At 36.9% G+C, this 27,417-nt stretch overlaps 1 protein-coding gene across 2 annotated transcripts; it reads left to right on the top strand.

The window, feature by feature from the left end:
- Positions 1 to 3,416: 3,416 nt before the first annotated feature.
- LOC101214435 (probable serine/threonine-protein kinase At1g09600) lies at positions 3,417 to 27,401 on the top strand. Of its 2 annotated transcripts, none has more exons than XM_031885967.1 (8): positions 3,417 to 4,527; positions 6,653 to 6,937; positions 7,907 to 8,224; positions 11,709 to 11,936; positions 25,605 to 25,705; positions 25,807 to 25,921; positions 26,036 to 26,518; positions 26,605 to 27,401. In XM_031885967.1, the coding sequence occupies exons 1-8, from the start codon at positions 4,048 to 4,050 to the stop codon at positions 26,806 to 26,808; spliced, it is 2,214 nt and encodes a 737-aa protein (XP_031741827.1). In that variant the 5' UTR covers positions 3,417 to 4,047; the 3' UTR covers positions 26,809 to 27,401. The 2 variants fall into 2 exon arrangements, with proteins under 2 accessions (XP_031741827.1, XP_031741828.1); XM_031885968.1 differs by having other exon boundaries at positions 3,421 to 4,527; positions 26,036 to 26,503.
- Positions 27,402 to 27,417: the final 16 nt, after the last annotated feature.

The raw sequence follows: 27,417 nt of genomic DNA, 5'->3' as shown, positions 1-27,417 counted from the left end.
TGACAAATAAAATTTGTAAATTTACCCTACGTAGGGCAAAATTGTAAATTTAGAATTTAATAAGGGGTAGAAGAGTCAATTGAAAATATTAATGTGTAAGGCAATATTATTAATTTTTTAAGTTGGCAAGAGGTAGAATCCTCCAAAAATGATTCTCCCCTTGAGCCACTTTTTATATAGTATGGATAATAAGGATTATAGATTATAGATTTTTTAACTTGAAATTAATTATTGTAATTACGGTCTCATTTCTTCTAACTATTCACATTTATCTTCTCATACTAACTCTTTTGTATCTCTTTCAACCTTTCAAATCTTTGAGTATAAATATTTTTTTTTCCATTCATATTCACAAATCACAACAAAATGCTAAGGGTGAAGAAGAAATCAAATCATGTTTTTCTATTCTCTTCTAATATTTTATTTTTTATTTTGTTGACTATTTCTATATAGGGTTTAAGGTTTACAATAATTTAAAATTAATTATTGTTATTATTATCTTTTTTTTTTTTTGTATTTGTAATCATCTATAGTTTTTAATAAATAATTGGGTATTAAAAATTTATGCATATAGGTTGGTATCATAATTTTGATAAACATTTTCTTCCATTTTCTATATATGTTCCATTTTTCTAACCTTGTGGTAGAGATCAAAGATGAAGGCTTGCATGAGAACATGGTGGAGAGAGAAAGGGGATTAATAGAGTGAAAATTGTGAGGAACGTGTAATTTGAAGAGTACTTTTATATTTAAAGAGATGAGAGTCTACCTTGCATGCAATAATTCACCGTCCAATGCGTCTTGAGGAAGAAACACTCAATTTTGGCATTATTCATTTATTTTGGTTCATTTTTATTTCGGACCTCAAAGGTTTATAGGAAAACAAACAACATAAAGTTTAGGCATTTTTATTTCTTAATCTTTCCCTTTTCACGAAAGAAGTAACAGTTAATTTAACCTCATTTTACCATTTCATATCAAGTCTTCTTCACTAGTAATTCTGTCATTTATCATTTAACAATAAATTATTTGTTTTCTCTTGTTAATTTTGACCTAAAATTTAACCAAAAAGTATATCATTTATATTAATTAGCTTATAGAAAATTAAATGATTTGTGATCAAAGCAAGCAATTAGACGCATTACAGCTACAAATCAATTGTTTTTATTATAATTCATAAGTAAAACAAAAAATTATTCAAAATTCCTATTAAGCAAACCAATGTTATAAATAGATTATTAGATAGAAAACCAAAAACTTAATCAAATCTTATTAGCACCAATATATTTGAGAGTTTTGCAGATTCAAGGTCACAAATTGAAGCCCTCCACGATAGATTTTTCTTTTTTCTTTTTAACTAATTTGTTCCTATATTTCTTTTCCTTCTTTTTACAAAAACAATTTGTTATTTCTCTTTCATTATCTATACAACAATCTTCATTTCAAAAACCTAAAAATAGAATTAGAATATTATTTTGAAAATCAGATATTTTTCTTTTAGAAATTGGAAAATTAATCAAACCCTACATATCTCATTAAATCAAACAAATACAATTGATATTGACGTAGGTAGTTACACATCCAATATAATTTAAAATCATGTATTTATATACAATTTTAAAATTTGATTTCATATCATCAAAATTAGAAATAAGGAAAAAATAAACTAGAAATTTTAAAAAAATTAATAGATGATATGAGTTTAAAAAATGATAATAAAAAATTATAGAGAAAAAACAAATATTTTGAAGATAAAAATGATAATTAAATTTTAGAGAATGAAACAAATATGGAACTTAGAATTTTTAAAAAATACTTTAGACATCGTAAAATACCAATAATTAAAAAGAAAAATATGGATAATTTTAATACACTTGACATATTGATACATAGGTTTGAGAGAAATTATTATTTGGGTGTTTTTTTATAAAAAAGAAAACTAGCTAATAGAGACATGTAAGATACCAACAAAGTATAGTACAAAGGAAATTAGTTATTTTCAAATGTTCTATTATGCTTTTCTCATAACAAAATTCTATATTTATTACACACTTTTGGTTGTATACTTGAAAAATTAGGATATAATGAGAGCATAAATAATTTAGTTTATATTTTTCTGTTTTTGGTTTACTTATTAGATTGTAGTCTTCGAAAATAAAATATTTATATATAGAAGAATTTTTATAAATAGCAAAAAAAAAGGGTATTTTAACAAATATAACAAATAAACAAAATATTTACATCGTATAGAGTAATATTGAAAATGGAAAAAGTCCACAAGCCCACGATGAAAAATACACAAAAATATCATAGGATTAATTGGCACTCAGCGCCCACAATATTAGATTTGAATGAATTTTTTCCAGAATTTTTTGATATATGATCGTTTAGATTTAGCTATTGATCGTTTAGATTTTATTTAAACGATTTTATTTAAAAAATTTTTGGTATACGATCATTTAGATTTTGATAGTTTAAATTTGGTTACTCAAATCTAAACAATATTTAAAATTTTGTTTGATATACTATCGTTTAGATTTTACTAGATTTTTTTTCACAATTTTTTTTGTATTTTGCACACAATGTTAAACAGCTAAATAACAGTTTGATTTTATTTTTGTTACACGATTTTGAACCAAATAACCATTTGAAAAAATAAAAGAAAAATTGCATAAGAGAGAAAGGCAATAGAAAGAAAGAAATATCAGAGAAGAGTAAGAAAAGAAAGAGGATGAAAAGGAGGAGCAAACGTGAAGTATTTAAAAAAATAATTAACTTCATGAACTTTTTCATTTTGTTATAGACACCATAAATGTTTGGTCAATTTGTTATAATTATGAAAATTAACTAAAAATTATTTAAAAAAATAAAAAAAATAACTTAAAGACACTGAATTTGCATTTACATTTTCAGGTTTTTTTAGATAGTATAATCAAGTACTATTTTAAAAACCTTTTAAATTAAAAGTGTGGCATAAAAGATTACGTTTTCAAACAGAACATTTAAACTGTGCATGATGTGTACACAAAATATTTATAGCCTACTTAATCAAATATTTATAGCCTACTTAATCAAATCGTAGAAAATCGTATTGATAACGTACCATGAAATAATAATGAACAAACAACACAAAAACAAGAATAGAGAAGAAAGGAACTAAAAGAGACAATTGAACTTATATTTTCAAGGCACAATACTTCATTTATAGAATGGTATATGTTACGGTATAAAATTTAATAGGTTGGATGTTAGTTATATAATAATGGATAATGTATGTATATTATGAATACAATTATATTTTATAATATTATTTTTGCTTTTAGTTATTTTCTTTAAGGGCAAAAACGTCTTTTCATGGCCCACAAATGTTCATTAATCATTCAATAAACATAAAAAAAAAAAAAACCATCCCAACTCTCTTCCGCGCTCCTCTTATAATCAGCCATTTGCTCCCGAAAAGTTCTCTCTCTCGTCTTTCACGCGTTTTCCCGTAATCCGAAAAGGGGAAGCAGTTTTAATTTTTGTGTGTTTTGTGTTTCTGGGTGTTCTAGTTTTCCCTGAGTTGGACCTCAACTGCTGTCCAACTGATCACATCCGCGGAATTAGAATTTCTCGCGGTGTCGTTTTGATGGGGTGGAGTATATGCTTCCCATTTAGGAATTTCCTTTCCGCTCTGCATTGGTTGGAACTGGATTCATTACCTTCCTCGAGGTCATTTTCATTCTCACTCTTTTTGGGACGTTTGTTTATTGGGTTCCCTTAGTTTTATGAGAAGATCTTGTTGATTTAGTTCCATTGGCGATCTGGGTTTTCTCATCCTTTTTAAGTTTTTGAGATTTTTTCAACTTTTCCATGCTGTATATGCATGGTAGCGAATCGTTGGAGGAAATTTTGGACTCTAAGTAATACATGATTGTTTAAAGGTTGGATCTTATTTCTATCTTCTATGCCATTGAGACTGTTGGGTGAAGAATTTGGGTTTTGTTCTGGACTTTTGGTATATAATTTTGTTGGATTGATTTCCTATTGAGACTCTGAGGTGAGAGTATGGGCTGCATTTGCTCTAAGGGAATTCCAGCAAACGACTATGTTGCTGAGAATCATTCCAAAGAGAGGCATTTGAAGTCTAATAGATCTTCCAGACATGGGACTTCATTGAGGAAAGAAGAATCCGTGTTACATTCTGATGGAGGGCAAAGTGATGCAATGGCGCGATTGATATTGAATCAACCTGGGGAAGAGAATGCTGGATCAACACCCGAATCAGATGGGGCTGAGAAGGGAACATCCATTGGAAAAGTTAGCAGTGCCAAGCCCCTGCGTCAAGAACGTCCAACTATGGAGGATGGAGAAAAGAGAGTAGGAGTACACAATAACAATGCAACACCTAGAATATTCGGCGTTGTAATTGGGGAAAAAGGGGCTTTGGTTATAGCTGGATGGCCTTCTTGGCTGACATCTGTGGCTGGAGAAGCAATCAACGGATGGGTTCCTAGAAAGGCAGACTCTTTTCAGAAGTTGGATAAGGTTAGTTTTACATTTAATTGTTCTGTATCTGAACTCTTTTCTGCAACATTTCTTTACATATGCACTTGTTTTGTTTCTATGATATGAGCGTAACCTGAATTGAGCAGAATAGGAACTTCTTCTTAGAGGCTTAGATTTATAGTCCGTGGTGTTTGTTTGTTCCTTTTTTTTAAACCAGTGTTTTTCACTTCTCCTGACCATGTGAAAAGACATCTTTCTGCCATTTGTGGGCTGGCTATTGCTTTGTAGGTGTGCAATCTAAATCGAATCTATTGCCCTAAGATAAACATGCGTTTGTAATCCTTTTCATGGAAAATGGATCAAATTTAGATACTATAATGAATATTACAGATAAGAATGGATTGGGCATCTTGCCTATACAAAAATAAGCCCCATCTGTCCAAGAATACGTACCCCAAGCTTTGTATCCATAGGGTAACTGAAATGATTTTCAATTATGTTGTTGGGGAGAAGCAAAGCACTACTTCGGGTTGAACCTTAACCAATTTTCAAATACAGTGAAGGAAAAGGCTTCCACCTTGTGAGCTGGGAAGCTTGTGAACTCAAAAGGGTTATAAGTTGGAAATATAAGGACTGTTAAGAAAGCCCTGTTGGCGAAATGGATTTGGTATTTTCCCCTCGAGTCTAATTCTCTGTGGTGGTGGATAACTGGGAGTAAGTACAGGTCTAACACTTTTGAGTAGCTGGTCGGTGGGGATAAAGGTGGACAATGAAATTTGTGGAAGGATATCTCCTCGAGTTTCCTTCCTTCTCTCACTTTGTTTATTCTGGAGTGGGGGAGGGAAATGAAATGTATTTTTAAGAGGGTTGGTGGATAGGAAATGTATTTTTGGAATGCTTAGCTCTCTCCTAAAAGGCCATGTAGTGGCAGATATTTGTTATGAAGATAACTTGGATGTGGACTTGTTGAGAAGAAATCTTCTTGATTAGGTAGCCTGATGAATAGTTGAACCTTGTTGGAAAATTCGAAAAACAAACCCTCAGCCAACGTGAAAACCAATTGATTGGAAGGGGTATGCGTCCAAAAATTTCATCTTCAAATCATATATAATTATTTTGTCTCCAAACCATGGTAGATTGGTGATTCTTTGATAAATCATATTTGGAATTTAAGGTTCCTAAAAGAAGTTAAAATTTTATTCATGAGTTTACACCATTTTTTGTGGAACTGTTCCTTGGTACGATAATGATTGTTTCACCATCAGAGGATGTGAAAGGGCAATTTCTATTGCTAACCTGAGCATGCTAGTTTCTGTTGGTGGTGCGTTGATTGGGTTGTTAAGTTTAAGGTGGGGAAGGTGATCTCTTATCTGTACCTTATTAATGCTTGCTTTTCTTAGAATGATCTCCTTGTAAGTAGTTCTATCATCACTAGTGACACCATTGGATTCTGAGTTATAAATGGAGATATGCTGCATTAACGAGGCATATCCCTTCTTTTTGTTCCTCAGAAAGATTATTAGATTTACTTCTTCATCCTAACGCCCATTGTTATTAATTATTTACTTTTTTGTAATTACCAGTTTGGTCTGTTTTTTTACATTGGGATCCATTCTTTAATTAGGGTGGGGGGCTCCTTGTGGTAGGTTTTCTTTTTGTTTGCATTTGTACATTTTTTTCGTATTTCTTAATGAAGGCTTAATTTTTTTATTAAAAAATTCAAACTGGGATTACGCTCTTTGGTTTCCTTTCTTAATTTCTATTGTTTTTTTAACTGGACATATATTTACTTCAATTGTTAATTAAAAAGTGACGATACTCTAAATTTAGTTTTGATGCATGCACTGATTCACAAGTTAAACAACTTTGAATACTACCACCTCTTATCAGATACCTCAAAGGGTTTTCCTTTGTCACCTATTCTCTTTGTTATTTTATTCTCTTTTACACTAAAACTCAAGAACACAGATGTACAACCTATAGAATGGATATGTTCAAGTAAGTTCGTTTATTCTCTTTTACATTTGATCCCATATTTTTCCATGGTGGTTCTTGCTGCTAAAGAAAATATTGAATTTAATATAACACTAATTTTCATTAACATATATATCTTGGCCTTTACACTCAGTTTATACTGATTATGTTTTGGATAATTCAAATGTAGATTGGACAAGGAACGTACAGCAGTGTGTACAGGGCCCGTGACATTGAAACAAACAAGATTGTTGCATTAAAGAAGGTGCGATTTGCTAACATGGACCCTGAAAGTGTTCGTTTTATGGCCAGGGAAATTCTTATCCTGCGTAGGCTTGACCACCCCAATGTCATGAAGCTTGAAGGTCTTATTACTTCAAGGGTGTCGGGCAGTTTATACCTCATATTTGAGTACATGGAACATGATCTTGCAGGGTTGGTAGCTACCTCAGGGATCAAGTTCACTGAAGCACAGGTGATTGACTTTTCTCAACTAGTGTGATAACTTTAGATCATTATGGAATAACGATGTATGTAAATCTCAACTGGAAGCAACAAACGAGTGAAAGAGTTATTTCCTTGGATGATAATTTTTTAAATATTGCCTATCTGGATAGAATTCTTTTCTGTATGGAAAGTTGAGTCATTTTTGCATGTGCATGGTGTTCACAAGAGTGTGTTTTGGTGAAATATAAGTTTCAAAATTCCTATGGTCATATATATATCCTGTGTTCAAGTGAAATAGTAAAAGACACTAGTGCCTATGCCTGCACATTTGTCTTAGTCTTTTATTTATGGTTTCTTTTCTTAAAATAAATCCATCATTGGTTTCATTCAAATTTATATTCTTTTTTTTTTTATGAGAATCACAACTTTCGTTGAGAAAAAAAAATGAAATAATATAAGGGCATACAAAAAAATACCATCCCACAAAAAACACCTCAACTAAAAGAAGGGGACCAACTAAGAAGAATGTTAATTTCATTCAAATATAAACTGTCTCATGCAACTTCTCGAAGTGTGAAAAGGAAAAAGGAAAAAAATAAAAAGAAAAAATATTGCCAGTAAGGATGAAGGCTTTAAATGTGAATACGTTTATTATTCTCATTGATAGGAAGTGAAGCTTTTAGCTGTCCATATTAAAGTATGAGGATCCGTACCAGACCCCTGCTAATACCTGTGACAGCAATAAACTTGTCATTGTTTCTTGATATACAATTTTTATACATTAATGGTGGTAGAAAGAGTGGTGAGGGCCTTCTCATAAAGTTCATCTGCTTATGAAAATGCGGACTTTTACTTGTTTGAGCCATATAATACGTGGATAGAAAAAGAGAAATTTTGAAATGAACTGGTTGTATGCTCAATTCATTTTGTATAGTAACGATAGTTATACAATAAGACTGTATCTAGACTGATAAGCTTGACTCAATCTGGCATGCAGATAAAATGCTATATGAAGCAACTGCTTTGTGGCCTTGAACATTGCCATGCGCAGGGAGTTTTGCACCGGGACATCAAGGGTTCAAACCTTCTGATTGACAACAGTGGTAATTTAAAGATAGGTGATTTTGGGCTCTCAACCTTTTTCCATCCCCGACAAAAGCAGCCTCTTACAAGTCGTGTGGTAACTTTGTGGTATCGGCCACCTGAGCTTTTGCTTGGTGCAACGGACTATGGAGTTTCTGTAGATTTGTGGAGTTCTGGCTGCATTCTTGCAGAACTATATGCTGGAAAGCCTATCATGCCTGGAAGGACAGAGGTATTATCTTGTAATGACCTTTCTTGCATTTTAACTTTGCCCCTGAAATTGATTAATGTTTGTTCCTACCTATTATCAGTTTTACATACTTTCAAATGCATGACCTCTGCTTTGCAAAAGAAATTCAAGAGCCATGAATGTGGATCCAATGGTTTTCTAGATCTATTTCTCATGTAATCTGCTACTGTTGGTATCTAAATGGAAGACTTATGGTTCTTTGCTATGGTACATATTGCTAAGAATCAGAAGGGAATAAACGAAAATGGACTGTTCCATATGCAGAATGTAGGGTGGTTTTTAATGCACTTTTCTGACCTAAAGGTTCTGCATGTTGGTTCATAAACCACCTTTGCTGTCTGTTATCTTCTTCATGGCCTCCCTGTGGTTTACACACTTGCTTTTAATGTCCCTGTTTCTGACATTCACAATAACATTTCATTTCTATACATGAAAGGGTTGAGTTGGTAGAGTACTCTTGGGAAGCTTTGGAAACTTTCTAAGTATTCCAAAACAGATATGTATCCCAGCTGCTATCTCTCCCTGATGGATCCAACCTTATTCAGTGTCACTCGACCTAACCCTAGCCCCGCCTATCGTCAGCAGACCTAGCTACAAAGCCACCAGTCCTTTGTGATTGTTTGTCAGATGTTCCTTTTTCTTTATTTTAGTTTCTTGATGTTGAAAAGTTCCCACCTTTTCTTCCATTTCGTTCTTCTTTATTGTGACCATGATGGCATCCTTCATCGTCATCGTCACCTGCGCTATCTCCGGAGTCTGTTTGTCCTATAGATTTTTTAATTAATTAATTAATTAAATTTTCTCTCTTCCGGTTTTGGTTGCCTTCTCATGCTCGTTGTAGATCTAACTTTCTCTCCATGGATATGAAAAGTAGTTGCATTTGAAACATATCTTCAGTATTTGGGTTTGGGGTGAAAATGATAAGATTTTTATGGAAGAAGTGGGAGGTAATTGGCTTCTTTCCTTGTTCTGCTTCTCTTATGTTTGAATTACTGCTATTTCCAATTCATTCTGTTTTTAGAAGAAATTTAAGATTGATTTCGTGGTCATTCAATTTTCTAGATTTAAATCATCTTTTGGTTGGTATTTTGAGGTTGATTTTGCATTCTATTTGGCTTTCTACGGGAGGAAGGAAGATTGTGCAAGTTCCTGCTAGAATCGACAAAAAATGTTTGGAACTTTTCAATGTTTCATCATTTGAAGCTAGCCGGAAATTCTCAAGATGGGTTGGTTAATCACAAGCACATTTTATGAAGTTATGTGGAAGTGATCAAGCATAGCACAAATTATTTTCAAAATTGCTACTCATTAAACTTGACAACCAAAGTTTACTACCAAAGGTTTCTTCATTTGGGGTAAGGAAATGAAAAGAAGGGGTGGAATTGAATTTTAACTCCATTTTGTTGGTATCCCAGTTGGTTGTACACTAATCTTGGAAGGATGTTCAAAGTCCTTATAAGCTTATTTTTGGTCAGAAGTTTCTAATAATCCTTTTTGATGGTTGGGCCTTAGTAAAGATTTATGTTGTTTTTTCTAATTCAATTTTTAAGGTAATTGGAAGCTTTTAAGAGAAATTTGTCTGAAATTGAGCGTTGGTCTAATAAGAATCACTCTCGTTCGGGGTTCATTAAAAGTTATGGAGGATGATTGTCAATTAAAAGTTGACTTTTGGAATACTGGAAACAATCTTCTTTGAAGCTATAGAGAAAAATCTAGGCAGTTTGGTCAGCATTTCCTCTTAACCCTGAATTCCATAGATTGTTTAGTTGCTCTAACTGAAGTTAAAAAAGAAAAAAAGAAAACTGTGGCTTCGTTCTAGCCAAAATTGTTGTCAAGGATGGTGGTCATCTTCGTAATTTCTCTCTTTGATCTGGCAATGTAACTTTTGTGGAAACTCAAAGTTCGTTAAATTTCCTTCATGTTGATTCATCATTCAAAGTTTTCAAATTCGATGGATTTAACACCGATAAAAAAGTAATGTGGCTGTTTCTCTCTCTTCTATTGATGAGACTTTTGCACAAGAAGAGTCACTAGAAGAAACAAGCATTCAAAGGGAACTATCAAGAATTTTTCATCTCTCAAACCTCCAGTGAGTACTACTCTGACTCTGATACCATTGTTAGGTACTCAAGCACCTTGCATAACCACACCCCAAAAGCCAGCTACTGGAGTGGGAGAGCCAAGCCACTTAAGTACCACAGCAGTCATCCCATTCTAATCAATGTGGAACATAGACATCTCATAAGTCATAACTAACGTGGTTCCTACCTCACCCCAAAAGCCAGCTATTGAGGTGGGAGAGCCAAGCCAGTTAAGTACCACATTGGTATGGTATCCCATTCTAACCAATGTGGGACAAAAGCATCCTATAACTACCTTGGTTCTCAAATTATTCTCGTAGAAACAAGTAATTGTTATCCCCATGTGCACAAAGGGTAATCTTGATATATAGATTCTTGTACTCGTCTATAACAGCACAGTAATTCAGTTTGTAAGCAAATGCGCAAGAAGAATCAATGGATCTCTATATGTCTGAAGAAAGGAATTTGATTCCGAAATGTAAATTGTTGTGGATTAAAGACGAGGATGAGAATACCAATTTTTTTCACATATTTTTATCGGCCCGAAAAAGGAATTCTTTGATCTCTGTGCTCCTAAGTTCAAATTTCTTCTCATATCTTAGAGGAACTGAGGAAGAAAATAAAATGGGGACATTTTACGTTTGCATTTACTTCTTTATTCTACTTCGTGTTTACTGTTGCTTTGTTACCTTTATGTCATCTAGTTCTCTTTTCTCTTTGTATCTTGTATTTTGGAGCAATCACTTTTCATTTTTTTTAACGAAAAGTGTGGTATCTTTTAGAAAATCCTGGACTTGTCTATCGATTTCCACTTAGAGCATTCAAAGCAACATCGATATTCAAATCCTGTCGTGTCTTTTAAGCAATTCGTTAACTTGTGTCCCTGGTTCAGGCCTTCGGTAAGAGCCTTATTCTCCATTAGTCACAATGAAGAATCAATTGTAACTATTTGCAGTTAGGAGCATGAACTTTTTACGAAGGAATCAGAGCAAAAAGAAGTTCCTATCAGAGGATTTATTCACAAAAGCCTTTGAGGTCTAGGGTTTATTTCTTACCAAATAAAAGCAAAATAAAGTTGCTTAAGTACTCAAGTTTGAAGTTTATAGTAATCCTGTCTCCTGATCTTTGATTGGTGTTTAAATTAGTTCATGAATCTACTTAAGAATATTGATTTTCAGGATTCGATTGTAAAATTACGTAGTTTGTTAGTTCTCTCCCTCTCTACTTCTCCCCCCTTCACGTTTTCCATAAAGATTTTTCTGATCTCTGCATACAAGCCTTTGGTATATGCTTGTAAATTATTTATTACATTGATATTTTGACATAGCAATTTGATCCCTTATGTTTGGATACATAAAATTGTATTACTAAATGTGTCACCGTAGGTGGAGCAACTACACAAGATCTTCAAACTCTGTGGCTCCCCTTCTGAAGAATACTGGAAAAAGTCAAAATTACCTCATGCCACCATTTTTAAACCTCAACATCCTTACAAGCGGTGTATTGCTGAGACATTCAAAGACTTCCCCTTCTCTGCATTGGCCCTTTTAGATGTCCTTCTTGCGGTAGAACCTGATGGCCGTGGAACAGCATCCTCTGCCCTTCGAAGTGAGGTAATCATTTTTTTTTTGTGTAATTTATATATTTGTTCGAAATATAAAAGAAAAAAGGAAATGAACTAAATCATCTCCTTCCTCTTGTTACAAAATTCGTAAGTATTCCAAGTACTGGACAAAGCTTAAACATTCCAGGTACTGGACAAGTTTTTAACAGTTCTAACTTGTCCAGCAACATTGCAGCATGTTGATGAATTATCCTGTGAACCACATTAAACCTGGTTGAACATTTTAATTAGAGCCGAATAAATGAAATTGCAAATGATGAGGATAAAGTTTCACGAAGATTATTATGAGCTCTTCCATTTAGCACCCAAGAAGGTAACCATCATGAGTTGGCCTAGTGCTAAAAAGGAGGAGTCTCATTAAAATGACTAAGAAGTCAAGAGTTCAAGCCTTGGTAGCCACCTACATAGGAATTAATTTGACTATGAATTCAAGTGTTTCTCCAAGAAATGTGAAAACCATTCCATAAAATTTAGAAGAAAGCAAGCACAATTCTTTTTAGAATATAAAAACTAAAAACAAAATCGATACCAAGCGGCATCAAGTAACATGACTTGAATTTCTTGAATCTGTTAGCATACCGGTCCAACCTACTTGAATTCAAAATAAAGTTGTAGGTTCCTTTTAGCATATGTTTTGTTTTCTTTTTGTTAATTTTGATCTCGGAGCTACGACCTTACTTGAACAGGATCTATTCTATAAGTTGTACATCTGTGTCCTTGAGTTCTAAAACATTGATCTTGGAGCATTGTTCTCTTTCTATTCTCTTGATGAAAAGTGTGGATCCTTTCCAAAAAAGAAAAAACGAACAGAAAAATTCCTTTTAGCTTGAACTTCCAAACAAAAAGCCCCTTCCTTACGAAGCTTCCAGTTCCAAAAATATTTGAAAAATCCCACTAATGAGATTTTCAATGGATGAGATTTTCAATAAAGACTACTGATGGCTCAAGCTTTTTAGGGCTTTGTCATCCATGAATGGGTTAATACCACATTATTGAAAGAAGAAAAATAAAAGGACAAACTATTTTACGTGGAAACCTTAGAACAGGAAGAAAAACCACGATGCTATTTTCTTATTATTTTTCTCTATTTCATAATGATGCAGGGAGTGTTTATTTATAGGTTATAGAACCCATAATAAAAGAGAATTAGGGCACTATAAAATCTTAACAAATTCTCGGGCTTTCAACATACAACAAGCCTGCTAATTCTAACACTCCCCCTCAAGTTGGGCCGTAAATGTCAAAAAGACCCAACTTGCTAACACAAGACTCAAAGCTTTGTTTGAGAAGTCCTTTTGTGAGAATAGCAACAATTTGTTGGCTTGAAGGTAAGTAAGGAATGCAAATCTACCACTGTCCAATTTCTTTTTGATAAAGTGTCTGTCAATCTCTACATGTTTAGTTCTCTCATGTTGGATCGGGCTATTAGCAATGCTAATAGCTGCCTTATTATCACATAAAAGTTTCATAGGCACCTCATAGTCCTGGTGAAGATCAGATAACACCTTTTGAAGTCAAATTTCCTCACAGATTCCCAAACTCATGGCCATGTATTCAGCTTCAGCATGTTAGGATTCTACACCCTTTTTAATAAAATACCCAACTAGGGCTAAACAGAGACAGAATATATAGCCCAAAGTTACAGCTACAATAAGGAATGAAAACAAGAACAATGAACAACAAGAACAAACCTGCACCCTTCACAAGAAGGATACCCCTCTCCTATCAGCTGCTGCTGCCTCCCTTTCCTAAAAGATAACCAAAAAGATACCTATCCCTATTTCTCAATCATTCTATTTATACTCACCCTCAATTTCCTACCCAGTGGGACCCACCTGCACATTCTTTTATTTCCCACTCATTCTCTCTCCTTACATGTTGGTGAGTTTCCCTTCTTACCCTTCCTAACATACGTATGTATGATTGGGGGTCTCACAACACCCCTCGGTTCCAAATTCACCTTGTCCTCAAGGTGGAATGTGGGAAACTGTTGATTCATTTGATAGACAGCTTCCCATGTGGCTTCAGTTTCTGGTAAATTCTTCCACTTGACTAGCCATTCGTTAGCTCCCAATTCTTTGTTCCAGCGAATTCCCAATACCTGTTCTGGCCATAGTTGTAATTCGAAATCTGTTGTCAACATAGGTTGCTGTTGCTGCACAACCTTCTGCTTACCTAACTTGAGCTTCAACTGTGAGATGTGGAATACATCATGAATACTCGCCTCTGGTGGAAGTTTCAATCTATAGGCCACCTCTCCTATCTCTTCAATGATTGTGTAAGGCCCGTAGAATTTTGGAGCCAGCTTTTCACACCTTTTCCGAGCTAAGGATCTCTGCCTATAAGGTCTGAGCTTTAGGTATACTTCATCACCCACCTTGAACTTCAATTCCCTTCTTTTGGTGTCTGCCCATTTCTTCATGCGGTTTTGGGCTAAGTGAAGGTTCTCCTTCAAGGCGTTCAATGCCAGATCTCTCTCCTTGAGCATTATTTCTACCTCATCATTCTGAGTTTTTCGGGTTCCGTAGGATAGAATCGGGGGTGGTTGCCTTCCATATACAATCTTGAAAGGGTTGGAACGTATGGATGAATGGAAAGTAGTGTTATACCACAGTTCAGCCCATGGAATGAACTTATGCCACCTTTGGGGTTGTTCATTGCAAAAGCATCTCAAGTATGTCTCCAGACATTGGTTTACCCTTTCCGTTTGTCCATCTGTTTGTGGGTGGAACGCCGTGCTTCTTTTCAGTTTAGTTCCCATAGTTGTAAATAACTCCTTCCAAAAATGACTAATGAAAACTTTATCCCTGTCGGATACTATGGATTTTGGAACCCCATGCTTGCTGATGATCTTTTCAATGAATGTCGTCGCCACTTGTTTAGCTGTGAAAGGGTGCTTCATAGTGATGAAATAAGCATACTTGCTCAATCTGTCTACCACCACCATTATCACATTCATTCCCCCTGCCTTCGGTAACCCTTCTATGAAATCCATTGACCATTCTTCTAGTATGGCTTCCGGAGCAGGAAGTGGATGTAATACTCCTGCTGGTTTCGTGGCCTCATATTTGTTTCTTTGACAAATCTCACACTGTTCCACATATTTCTTTATATCAGCCTTCATTCCCTCCCAGTACAGCTCTCCGCTCATCCTTTTATATGTCCTCAAGAATCCCGAGTGTCCTCCTAAGATGGAGTCATGGAATGTATGCAGCAATGTGGGAATCACTGACGACTTCTTTGATAATACCACTCTCTTCTTGTAGAACAGTTTCCCATTCTCCCAGCTAAATTTGCTAATTCCCTCTGGATTCTGTTTCAATTCTTTAATGGTTTTCTGTAATTTCTCATCTTGGCTGACTTCCTTGTCTATCACTTCCATGTCTACAATGCCAGTTGTCGTCAAGGAGTTTACTTCCAGCGGATATTCCATCCTAGAAAGGGCATCTGCTGCTTTGTTTTGTAATCCAGGTTGGTATAATATTTCAAAATCGTATCCCAGCAGTTTGGTCAGCCATTTCTGAAATTGGGGTTGTACTTCCCTCTGCTCAAGGAGAAATTTCAATGCCTTTTGATCTGAGATAATTGTAAACTTCCTTCCTAATAGATAATGACGCCATTTCTGCACTGATAATACTACAGCCATCAGTTCTCTTTCGTAAATGGACTTGGCCTGAGCTCGTGTCGACAATTTCTGGCTGAAGAAGGCTATGGGGTGACCATTCTGTGAAAGTACAGCTCCCAATCCTGTCCCTGAAGCATCTGTTTCGATTAAAAAAGGTAGATCCCAATTCGGCAGTGCTAGCACCGGGATAGTAGTCATGGCCATCTTTAATTTTTCAAAGGCCTCGGTTGCTTGTTCATCCCACGCAAAAGAATTCTTTTGCAACAATCTGGTCAAGGGGGCTGCAATTTCTCCGTATCCTTTCACAAACCTACGATAATAGCCCGATAATCCCAGAAATCCTCTCAGACCCGTGACATCTTTCGGCTGAGGCCATTTCACCATGTCTTTGATCTTCTCCTCATCAGCCTGTACTCCTTTACTCGAAATTATATGCCCCAAATATTGGATTTTGGAGTGAGCTATGACACACTTCTTCTTATTTGCGAATAAATGGTTATCTCTCAACACTGCAAATACCATCCCTAGATGTTTCTCATGTTCTGCTATATCCTTGCTATATACAAGTATATCATCGAAGAATACCAATACACACCTTCTTAAAAAGGGTTTGAATACCTGATTCATCAAGGACTGGAAGGTGGCTGGTGCGTTTGTAAGACCGAAGGGCATTACCAGAAATTCATAATGACCCTCATGTGTTCTGAACGCGGTCTTCTCAACATCTTCCTTCTGCATCCTTATTTGATGGTAACCGGACTTCAGATCTAGTTTTGAGAAAACCGTGGCTCCATGTAATTCATCCAGCAGTTCTTCTATCACTGGGATAGGAAATTTGTCTGATATGGTTACTTGGTTGAGTTTCCGGTAATCTACACAAAAGCGCCACCCTCCATCTTTCTTTTTGACCAATAAAACAGGGCTGGAGTAAGGGCTATGACTGGGACGTATCACACCTGCTTGCAACATTTCCACCACCAATTTCTCAATTTCCTCCTTCTGTACATAACCATATTTATATGGTCTGACATTGATGGGCCTTTGGTTCGGTAAAACCAATATACGGTGATCTATTTCTCTCTTAGGAGGTAGTTTTTTTGGATCCTCAAAGATGTCTGCATACTGTTGTAACAGATTTTTAATCATTGGAGTCTCTTCCTCGTCCCCTTTCACTTCCTGCTCCGCTTCCACCTCCGTGTCTACTTCATACTTTTGGAATTCCAACAGAAAACCCTGATCTTCATTTTCCCACGTTTTCTCAATGGTTTTCAGGGAACATTCTGCTTGGATGAGGGATGGGTCTCCTTTCAAGATAATTTTCTGTTTGCCCAACCAGAAAGACATTGTTAGAGATGGCCAATGTATCTTCATGGTGCCTGTTGTATCCAGCCACTGCATACCCAATATTACATCCACATTTCCCAACTCAATAGCAAAAAAATCAGCCACCACCACCACCCCTTGTAGTTCCAATTCCACTCTCTTGCAAACACCCTTGCCTGTACACTTGGTGCCATCTCCAATTGTAACTGCAAACGGGTTACTTTTTTCCAGATATAAGTTCTTTTCCTTTACTGTCCGGTTATGTATAAAATTATGGGTTGCTCCACTATCAATCAGTACTATCACTCCTTTGCCCTTTATATTTCCCTTCAGCTTCATCGTTCCCTTCGATGCCATCCCATGGATTGTCTTCAATTCTATTTCCTCCCCTTCCGCAAAATTCAGATGGTTTAATTCCACTGTTTCCCCTGGTTCCTCTTCCATCTTGCCTTCCTCTTCCTTGCTCTCCTCTTCATTCATGATAAATAACATCAGCTCCCTTTTTTCCTTCACTCTACATCTGTGCCCTGGTGTATATTTCTCATTGCATTTAAAACATAGGCCCTTATCCAATCTGGACCTGAATTCTGCGTCTGAAAGTCGTTTGATAGGAGGTTCACTTTTTTGATAACTACCCTTAATAGGTATAGTTACTTGTTTTATGGGGAAATCTGTCCTCCTCATGTAGCCTTTGTCTGTTCCATCTTGGATTTTTCCTGCATACTCTTCTTTTTTCTTTGGTTCCACTGTCCTGCCCTCGGTCTTAGTCAATTTCATTGCTACATTCCGATCATTGACTAGTTTAGCCTCCCTCATACAATCTTCCAATGTTCGAGGGAAACGACTAACGACTTCTGCCTGAAGATTGGGTTCCAGACCGGTCAGAAAAGCATCTCGTAACACACTTTCCTCCATGTGAGGGAGGGGAGCTGAATATGTGACAAATTTCTTCACATACTCATTGTAGGATCCATCTTGTTGAATCCTAATCAAGCGTGCCACTAGACTTGTTTGTCCCGAGTCCTTGAAGAAATCAAACATCCTCCCTTTCAAATCTTCCCATGACTCTACTTTCTTCCTATTATGCGTCCACCTGTACCAGTCCACTTCCTCTTGCCCAAAACTGACCACCGCCACTCTGATCTTCTCGTTTTCTGGCAGGTTGTTCATCTCAAAGAAATGTTCTGCTCTATATACCCAGGATTCTGGATTTTCACCTAAGAACATAGGCATTTCTAACTTTGCGTACTTACTTCGATCCACATTGCTTCCATTTACCTCATTACAGACTTCCGATTCTTCTACTTTTCCTTTCAACTTCATGCTGGATCCATCAGATGTTCCGGATTCATCTCTTTTCTTATAGCTATGATTCTCTCTTAGTTCCTCTGTCAGTCTTTCCATAGATTTCTTCATTTCCAGTAGCATTTCTTTCATGCTCAGCAGCTCCTTCTCGGTTCCTTCCATTCGTTCCTCCATTTGTCTTTGTGCCATGCGACGCGTCACCACCCCCAGTTTTTTTCTTTCTTTTTGTCGGGCTCTGATACCAAATGTTAGGATTCTACACCCTTTTTAATAAAATACCCAACTAGGGCTAAACAGAGACAGAATATATAGCCCAAAGTTACAGCTACAATAAGGAATGAAAACAAGAACAATGAACAACAAGAACAAACCTGCACCCTTCACAAGAAGGATACCCCTCTCCTATCAGCTGCTGCTGCCTCCCTTTCCTAAAAGATAACCAAAAAGATACCTATCCCTATTTCTCAATCATTCTATTTATACTCACCCTCAATTTCCTACCCAGTGGGACCCACCTGCACATTCTTTTATTTCCCACTCATTCTCTCTCCTTACATGTTGGTGAGTTTCCCTTCTTACCCTTCCTAACATACGTATGTATGATTGGGGGTCTCACACAGCACTACTTCTGGCAACAACCCTTTGCTTCTTGCTTCTCCAAGTAACGAGATTGCTCCATACAAAAGTATAGTAACCGGAGGTAGATTTTCTATCAACAATAGGCTGCCCAATCTAAATCTGTATATGCCTTGATACACTTTTGTCAGTTTTTCTAAATCTCAATCCCTTACCAAGAGTTGTTTTTAAATACCTCAGAATTTTGTTTATTGCCTCCATGTGTTATTCGTAAGGAGTATGCATGAACTGACTAACAGTTCTCACAACATATGAGATGCCGGGCCTAGTGTGAGATAAATAAATAAGTTTGCCCACTAGGCGTTGATACTTTTCTTTGTCAATCGGAACTTGATCACCTTATCTCTGAGTTTGGCATTGGGCTCAATAGGTGTATTAGCGGGACGACATCCTAACATATTTGTCTCCGTCTACAAATCAAGGGTATATTTCCTCTGGGATACAGAGATGCCCTCGACAATTTCCATCCTAAGGAAGTGTTTCAGTTTTTCCAAGTTTTTAATTTCAAACTCATCCCCCATCTTCCTTCTTAACCGGAGGATTTCATCGGCTTCATCGCCAGATAGAACAATGTCATCAACATAAACTATCAAAACTGTAATTTTTCCAGATTGTGGAGATTTTTGTGAATAAAGTATGATCATAATGTCCCTGAGTGTACCCTTGAGACTTGACAAAGGTGGTAAATTTGTCAAACCAAGCTCTTGGTGACTGCTTCAACCCATACAAGGACTTTCAAAGTTTGCAAACCTGATGGCCAAACTGAGCTTTGAATCCTGGTGGAGGACTCATATACACTTCTTCTTCTAAATCTCCATTCAAGAATGCATTCTTAGCATCAAGTTGATATAGAGGCGAGTCTTTATTCACAACGACAGACAGTAAGACTCACAATGTTCAAATTTGCAACAAGAGAGAAGGTGTCAGAGTAGTCAACCCCATAAGTTTGAGTGAACCATTTTGCAACAGCTCTATACTTGATAGTGAACACCACTTACATCCCACACTCTTGTGTCCCTTAGGTAGAGTGCAGAGCTCCCAAGTTTTGTTCTTTTCTAGGGCTCTCATTTCCTCCATGACTGTAGTTTTCCACTCTGGGCATTCAAAGGCAACATGAAATTTTTTGGGTATGACAGTAGAGTCAAGACTGGCTGTAAAGGCTCTAAACCGAGGAGACAAGTTCTTATAAGACACAAAATTAACAATAGAGTGCTTTATGCAGGACTTGGTACCTTTCCTCAGTGCAATAGAAAGATCAATAGACGGATCATACTTACTGATATTTTCTAAATAATCTTCCCCAGTGTTGTTCTTCGTAACTTTTTCAGTCACCTCATTTCCACCATCACTGCCTTCTCTATCTGAAATGACCCCAGTATCAACACTGTCCTGTTCACCTATGTTCTCAAGAATAATTGTCTTGGACCTATCACGTTCAATCATTTTACTATCAATATGTAGATTAGTAGTATTAGTCATAACTTGATCTCACAGTGGTTCAGAATCTTGGACCGGAGCCGGCTGAGTAGTAGGAGACCCAAGTTCCTTTTTAAGATTCCTCCTATAGTAGGTTTTTCAAGGAACTTGGTTCGTAGGTAGGATCGTGTTGTGAGGATCTGGGTTAGGTAGGGGAGTAAAAGTAGGACAATTAGATTCTAAGAAAATCAGCCAGTTAGACTCTTCACTCTTACTACTCTCACTCTCCCCCTAAAGTAGGCTAACGGTAAAGAAAGGACGGTTCTCAAGAAAGGTGACATCCATGGAGACAAAGTACTTACGAGAAGACGGATGAAAACATTTATAGCTTATTTGGTGCAAAGGATAACCAGCAAAGACGCATGCCTGAGCTCGAGGAGCAAACTTAGTTGGATTAGGACCATGGTTATGAAGATAGGCTGTGCACCCAAACACCCGGAGAGGAACATAAAAAATGAGACGGGTAGAAGGATATAACTCTCTAATACACTCTAAAGGGGTCTGGAGATGTAATAGGCGGGAAGACATCCTTTTAAAAAGATGAGCTGCAGTAAGAATGGCATTGCCCCAGAGATAGGATGGTAAGGAAGTAGACAACGTAAGAGACCAAGCTACTTCCAAGAGATGACGATTTTTACGTTCTGCTATGCCATTTTGTTGGGGGTATAGGCACAGGAACTTTGGTGGACAATCCCTTTGGAGGATAAAAACTCATTGAGGGTATGAATTATGATTTTGGAACTCACAGCCATTGTCACTTCATAGAATAACAATTTTCGCATTAAACTTTGTCTCTATGATGTGATAAAAATCTTGAAAGACGGAGTTGACTTCAGACTTATCGGAGATGAGAAAGACCTAGGTAAGACGGGTATGATCATCAATAAATGTTACAAACCACCGTTTTCCAGATGAAGTAGTGACCTTGGAAGGACCCCAAACATCACTATGAACAAGGGTGAAAGGATGAGTTGGTTTGTATGGTTGGGAAGGGAAAGATACTCGATGTTGTTTAGCCAGAGTACACACATCACAAGATAAAGTAGACATCAATTTTAGAGAAAATATAAGGAAATAAATATTTCATATATTGAAAATTAGGGTGGCCTAGACGAAAATGCCATAACATGAAATCTTGTTTAGAAGTAGTAAAATAAGAAGATAAAAGGCTAGTCCTATAAGTGCTTCTAGAGGTGTCATCATAGAAAAGAGAGTCCCCTACTATGTCGAGCAGTGCCAATCATCCTCCCCGAGCTCAAGTCTTGAAAAGAGACAGAATAGTAAGAATGTTGCTTTGCAGTTTAAATCACGAGTAATTTTGCTTATAGACAACGAATTATAAGATATTTTGGGCACATGCAACACATGGTGTAAGGAGAGCCCTGCACAAGGAGAAATCTTTCCCTTCCCAACAATAAGGGCCAAGGAGCCATCTGTAATCTTAATTGTTTCGTTACCAGCACATGGAACATGGAACACAAACAATTTAGAGGAACCAGTCAAATGGTTTGTGGCTCCAGAATCCAGAATCCAAGGTCTCTTCCCATCAATACTAATATGATTAATGGATTGAGATATACCTGTTTGGGCAATGGCACCTAGAGTAGTAGAATTTGGATTGACCTGATTCTCATGTAGGTTAGGTGGTTGAGAAGTTCTAGCAGATTCACTCACATATACCTGTCCAGTGTTCTATTTAACGTTGGAAGGACGTTTTTTACCTCATAGGGGACGACCATGTAACCTCGAACACTACCCCTTGGTATGCCATTGTTTCTTGCAATGATCACAGACAAGAATTGGTTTTCCATTGTCCTTTTCACTACCACTGGTAGAGGACCTCGCACTCAAAACAACAGAGTGAATAGTCGGCATTTTCGAACTATTCATTGCATTTGTGCGATCCTCCTCAAGACGGATTTCAGAACAGACCTCCATTAGGAAGGGAATTGGTCTCTGGCCTAGTATATGCCCATGAACTATATCAAACTTAGATTTAAGATCAGCAAGAAAATCATAAATCCTGTTAATCTCTGCAACTCTGGAGTACTATACACTTTCCCTAGGACGGCTCCAGACTAGTTCTCTACACAGATCCATCTCCTGCCAGATAAGTGAGAGTTTGTTAAAAAAGGATGTAACATCCATGATCCCTTGCTTGCATTCATGAACCTGTTTCCTTAGAGTATATAGGCGAGAGACATTTTGACGTTTAGAGTATAGTTTCTGGGTTGTGTCCCAAATATTCTTAGCGATTGCAGTGTAGAGTAAAGGTTTGCCAATTTGTGGCTCCATACTATTGATTAATTTGGATCGAAGAAGAGAATCTTCCCCCTTCCAGTACCGTTCCTGAGGGTTCTCAGGCGGAGGATGAGGTATTTCCCTCGTCAGAAAACCGAATTTATGACGCCCTTCAAGAACCAATTTCACTGATTAAGACTATGAGAAATAGTTATTGCCGTTCAATTTTTTCCTTGAAAAATTTCCTGTAGAATGTGCCACTATATTAGTCACATAAGGAGAGGATATAGAAGGGAACGGAGTTACCAGATCCTCAGAATACACCGTTAAAGATATATGGAGACCACGACTAGGGGTATTGGATGATGCCCCTAAGGTAGCCTCAAGTTCCACAATCTGTTGTCTAAGCTCCTCTAGTTGCTGGTGGGCTATATCTGAAGAAGAAGAGATTGACACATTAGGGTTTGAATATGTTGAAGACTCCCCAACTTCAAATGTTGAGTAGATTTGGGGATGCCCAACCTCGGGACGATAGCTAGGGTTTAGAATAGAGGCAGTGGACGACAGGGCATACAAGTTGATTGGCAGAAGCAGTGGTGGCTTGACGGAGGTAGATGGCAGAACATGAAGCGGCGCATGGGAGGCATTAACGGCTGCGGATGAAGGCAAGGGTGGTAGGGACGGGTTAGTTGGCCCTTTTTAAACGAGATTGGTAGGTTCAGAGGTCTTCGGCGGTGTGTGGAGCTTCGACAGCGGCGGCAGAGGCGCGTGGAGGCACGCATGCAGTGGAGAAAAGGTTGGGTTTAGGATCGCCGGCGTTGTCTGAAGTCGTTAGAACCATTCATCCATGGCAGCACCTATACGAGCATTGACGGCAGTGGCAACGACAACGTTGATGGCGGCTGTCTCCTCTGTTCGGTTTTGAGCAAGTGTTTGACCTTCTAGGGTTTCATCGATACCTTGCTCTGATACCATATTGAAAGAAAAAAAATAGAAAAACATACTATTTTACGTGGAAACCCTAAAACAGGGAGAAAAGCCACGATGTTATTTTCTTATTATTTTTCTCTATCTCATAATGATACAGGGAACATTTATTTATAGGTTATAGAACCCCTAATAAAAATAATAAAAGATAATTAGGGCACTATAAAATCTTAACAAATTTTCAGGCTTTCAACATACAACAGGCCTGCTAATTCTAACACACATTGTTGAGAAAATTTCTCCTTAAAAGCCAAGGACGCATCCTTCCCATCATCCTGAGCTCATAGCTTTGTGATAACCATTGTATTCCCCCATAATTACAACCATTCCTGCTTCTTTCTTAACCCAATACTCATGCTTTTCCTTCACCATCTTACTTCGAATATGCTACTCTTCGAATTACTTGGTGCCTCATCTACAACATTTCTTTTCATTTTAACCATAACATAAGAAATCTTAGAATGAATCCCTTTACTCTTAGGCTTCAAATCAATCCCATCTTGCTTTGGGATGGAGTCTCTTATCATTTTCCAAAAAACTATCCAGCCTCTTTTGCTATTTCGTGCAGGATTCATGATTGTTCTCATACCTGACCTGAAAATAACCTTTTTGATTATAGCTTGCCTCAAGAAGCAGATTTTAGTGGATATTGCCGACTTTAATGTAGTTTTAAATTTTTTTATATAAATAAATTTAGAAATAAAATGTTTAATTGGTTGAATGACGAATCCTAAGAGATAAAAAGATGCCCATTTATTGGGATTACGAAAGATTTCTCCAATTTTGTAACATGAAAATTTAAACTTGGACTGTTTAGGAGCTGTAAATTTTTTCGCCAATAGAGAGCATTGAAAATAGATAACTCAAGAATCCCAGAAGCTCAGGATCTTCTTTCCTCTGAAGTTTCTTTCTTCCCGAATATTCCTCAATACAGCTCTGATAATGGCTAGCTCAAAGGTGCTCTCTGTAGTTGAATTGTTCTTATGAAGAGAGATGTGAATAAGTGATTACCTTTTCTTCCAACTTGAAAAATCCATTCAGCACGAACCCAATGGAAAATGACTAATCTGATAGATCAACTACTAAAATCCGTGCTTCAAAATATTTAGTTATTGAAGAACTTGAGGAAGATATAAGTTGCTCATATACTGTGGAAAACCATCCTGTTTTTCATTACGCCTTCTCTCTTTGCTCTCCATCTCTCTCTACCTCCTCCTGTCTGGTTCTGCAACCATCAACTTTTTGCATAACTTAACCATCGTCCACCTTCATGACTAGACCAACCACCATTGACTAGAATGATTACCGTTGATAAGAAAACATTCTTGATAGAGTTTGACCCTTCTTCCCCTGACTCTAATGTTCAACTAACAGAGTCCACTTGTAACAAGGCCTTTTCATTATCGCACCCTTTGGTGGATCATGGAAACTTTCAAGCCCCTCCTCACGGCTCCTTTGAACCAAAAATTCTTCAAAGAACCCAAGGTTGATGGCCAAGTCGTTTGGATAAAAAATGACATAAAACAATAATGGATTTTCTAGAAATAGTTTTCTTTTTCATTTTTTTTTAAGTCAACCGTGGAAATAGTTAAGCTTGACACAATGGGGAACAAGCTGTCTACTGATTTCTGCTTGAGAACAAAGGTATGGAATGTTTTTATAAGATTCGCTGCATTTTACAGCTAAAAAGCAACTGGCACCATTAATGGGAGCCAACAACTCTCATACTAGGTAATCCATCTTAATGAAGGAGCCAAACCAACCACTAAACCTTAAAATAGAGAGTGGAAAACCATGGGAAAGAGCTAATTTATTCTCCCAACCTCCATTAACATACTAGATCTAAGATTTACTGAACGTAAACTAATTTTAAGATTTATTTAAAATACAGGGACTAAATTTAGACACTTGGAAGTACAAGGACAACGATTGAATTAGACCAAAATGGTATTTTAGTATAGATTTCGTATTTTTGTTTAGTTCCCAGAATGTTCAATGTTGTGTAAACAATTTTAATCCCTTCTATGGTCATGTGCTTGATTCTTATGTTTTATTGTCTCTCAGTTCTTTACCACCAAACCGCTTCCCTCAGATCCCTCTGATTTGCCAAAGTACCCACCATGCAAGGAGTTTGATGTGAAGCTTCGAGACGAGGAAGCTCGAAGGTAAATTCTTTATTGATTTCCTCAGTGGTGAGAATTATATATCCAGCTGGTCCCTTACTTTTCGTTCTGAAAGCATCCATTCTTCTATTTTCAAAAACCAGAAGAAGAGCTCCTATCAATGTTGCACGTGAGCATGAAGCAGCTCGTAAGTTTCCTCGAGAGTCAAAAGCAATTCCTGCACCACATGCAAATGCTGAATTGCAGGCATCCATACAGGTACTTAGAAGTTTCCAGATGCATTTGAATAGAATTATTGTCTTTTAGTAGAATATAGCCTATAGGTATATAACCTTTTGTGGAATTACAATTTAGTTCGTTTGTGAAATTCAGAAGAAACAAGCGCAGCAGAATTCTACAAGTGTCAGTGAAAAGTATAGTCACGAAGAGGACGGTGGCTCTGGCTTTTGCATCGAGCCACGAAAAGAAACAACACAAATGCAGCCAACTGGATTAGGTTCTTCACAAAACCTGAATGGGAATCTGGGTGATAATCAAAGAGGTTCTTCAGTCGGGGCAAAAGGTGCAGAACTTAGAAAACAGCGGTCTTTTATCCAGCATGGTGCTGGACAGTTATCTCGGTATTCCAATTCTGTTGCAGTTCGAGGTGGTTCACGATTTGACTGTGGTGGAGAAAGTAGTGCTAATTCACACTGGCCAGAAGAGTGTTTTAATGTGTCATATAACCATTTCAATGGTGGGGAATCTTCAGAGAAGCATGAATGGTCTCGCCATTTACTAGGCAGGCCAAAATCTTCATATAAGATGGATGAACAGTCATCTGGAAAAGAGTCTACTACGGTAAATTATCCAGTGGTATTAACATTTTACTCTGCTTTATAATCCTTTTTAATTAATCATTGCTTTTGGAACTAAAGAATATCCCTTTCATCCTTCGTCAGTGTTATGCTCCGAAGAAGAGAATTCACTACTCAGGACCATTGATGCCTCCTGGTGGAAACCTTGAGGAAATGTTAAAAGAGCACGAGAAACAAATCCAGCATGCAGTGCGCAAGGCTCGTATTGACAAAGCTAAGACAAAAAAGACGTACGACGACAAAGGTCAAATGGAAGCATTGCTTCACCATGTGAAAAACGGCAATTGAGCCTTGTTCCATCCAAGTGGAATGAGGAAGCCCTTGTCGAACAGCCTTCTTTATGTTGGTGAGACTTCCTTTGACAAATCCTTAAAACTAATGGGAGTTCATGAAGTTCGCACAAACAGTGAGGTATGGTCGAACATAGTTTCGTTAACCGTACGCCAAATTTCTGAGGTTAATGAAATTTTAGGAAGCAAAAAAATTAAATTCATCAACTGAGATTTATCTTCCAAGAAGTCAATTTCAGAAATTGATTGGGGTCTCTTTGGCGCTTGGCACACTTGCTGACGGAATTTTTTTGTACAGCCTAACATGCGTTATCTAATCAGTTTTGTCTTGTAAAGGATACAATAGATGTTTCTTCCAATTTGAAGATTTTTTCTCTCCACATTATTATGATTTTTTTAAATTGTCCAACAGAGCTGCTAAAAGGATATAGGAAAAGCAACTTGTTCTTGTTGATTTATCTGCTCTTAATTATGTAACAGTTGACTCAATATTTGGTTGGATCGCTGTACTAAATATGGACAACTGATTGCAGAAGAAAATATGGATCTTTGTTTCTTCCCATCCGTGCAAATGAATGTTGATTCGGACAAGTGCTTGTGTTTTGAT

Source organism: Cucumis sativus, chromosome 5 (assembly GCF_000004075.3).
Source record: "Cucumis sativus cultivar 9930 chromosome 5, Cucumber_9930_V3, whole genome shotgun sequence".
NCBI lineage: Eukaryota > Viridiplantae > Streptophyta > Magnoliopsida > Cucurbitales > Cucurbitaceae > Cucumis > Cucumis sativus.
This window is presented reverse-complemented; position numbering and strand designations above follow the sequence as displayed.

What these genes read in the sequence shown, in the direction of transcription:
- LOC101214435 (XM_031885967.1), top strand. Translation starts at nt 4,048, where the DNA reads ATGGGCTGCATTTGCTCTAAGGGAATTCCAGCAAACGACTATGTTGCT. An exon ending in TCATGCCTGGAAGGACAGAG is followed by an intron (nt 8,225 to 11,708) that starts GTATTATCTTGT and finishes GTGTCACCGTAG; the next exon opens with GTGGAGCAACTACACAAGAT. An exon ending in AATTGCAGGCATCCATACAG is followed by an intron (nt 25,922 to 26,035) that starts GTACTTAGAAGT and finishes TGTGAAATTCAG; the next exon opens with AAGAAACAAGCGCAGCAGAA.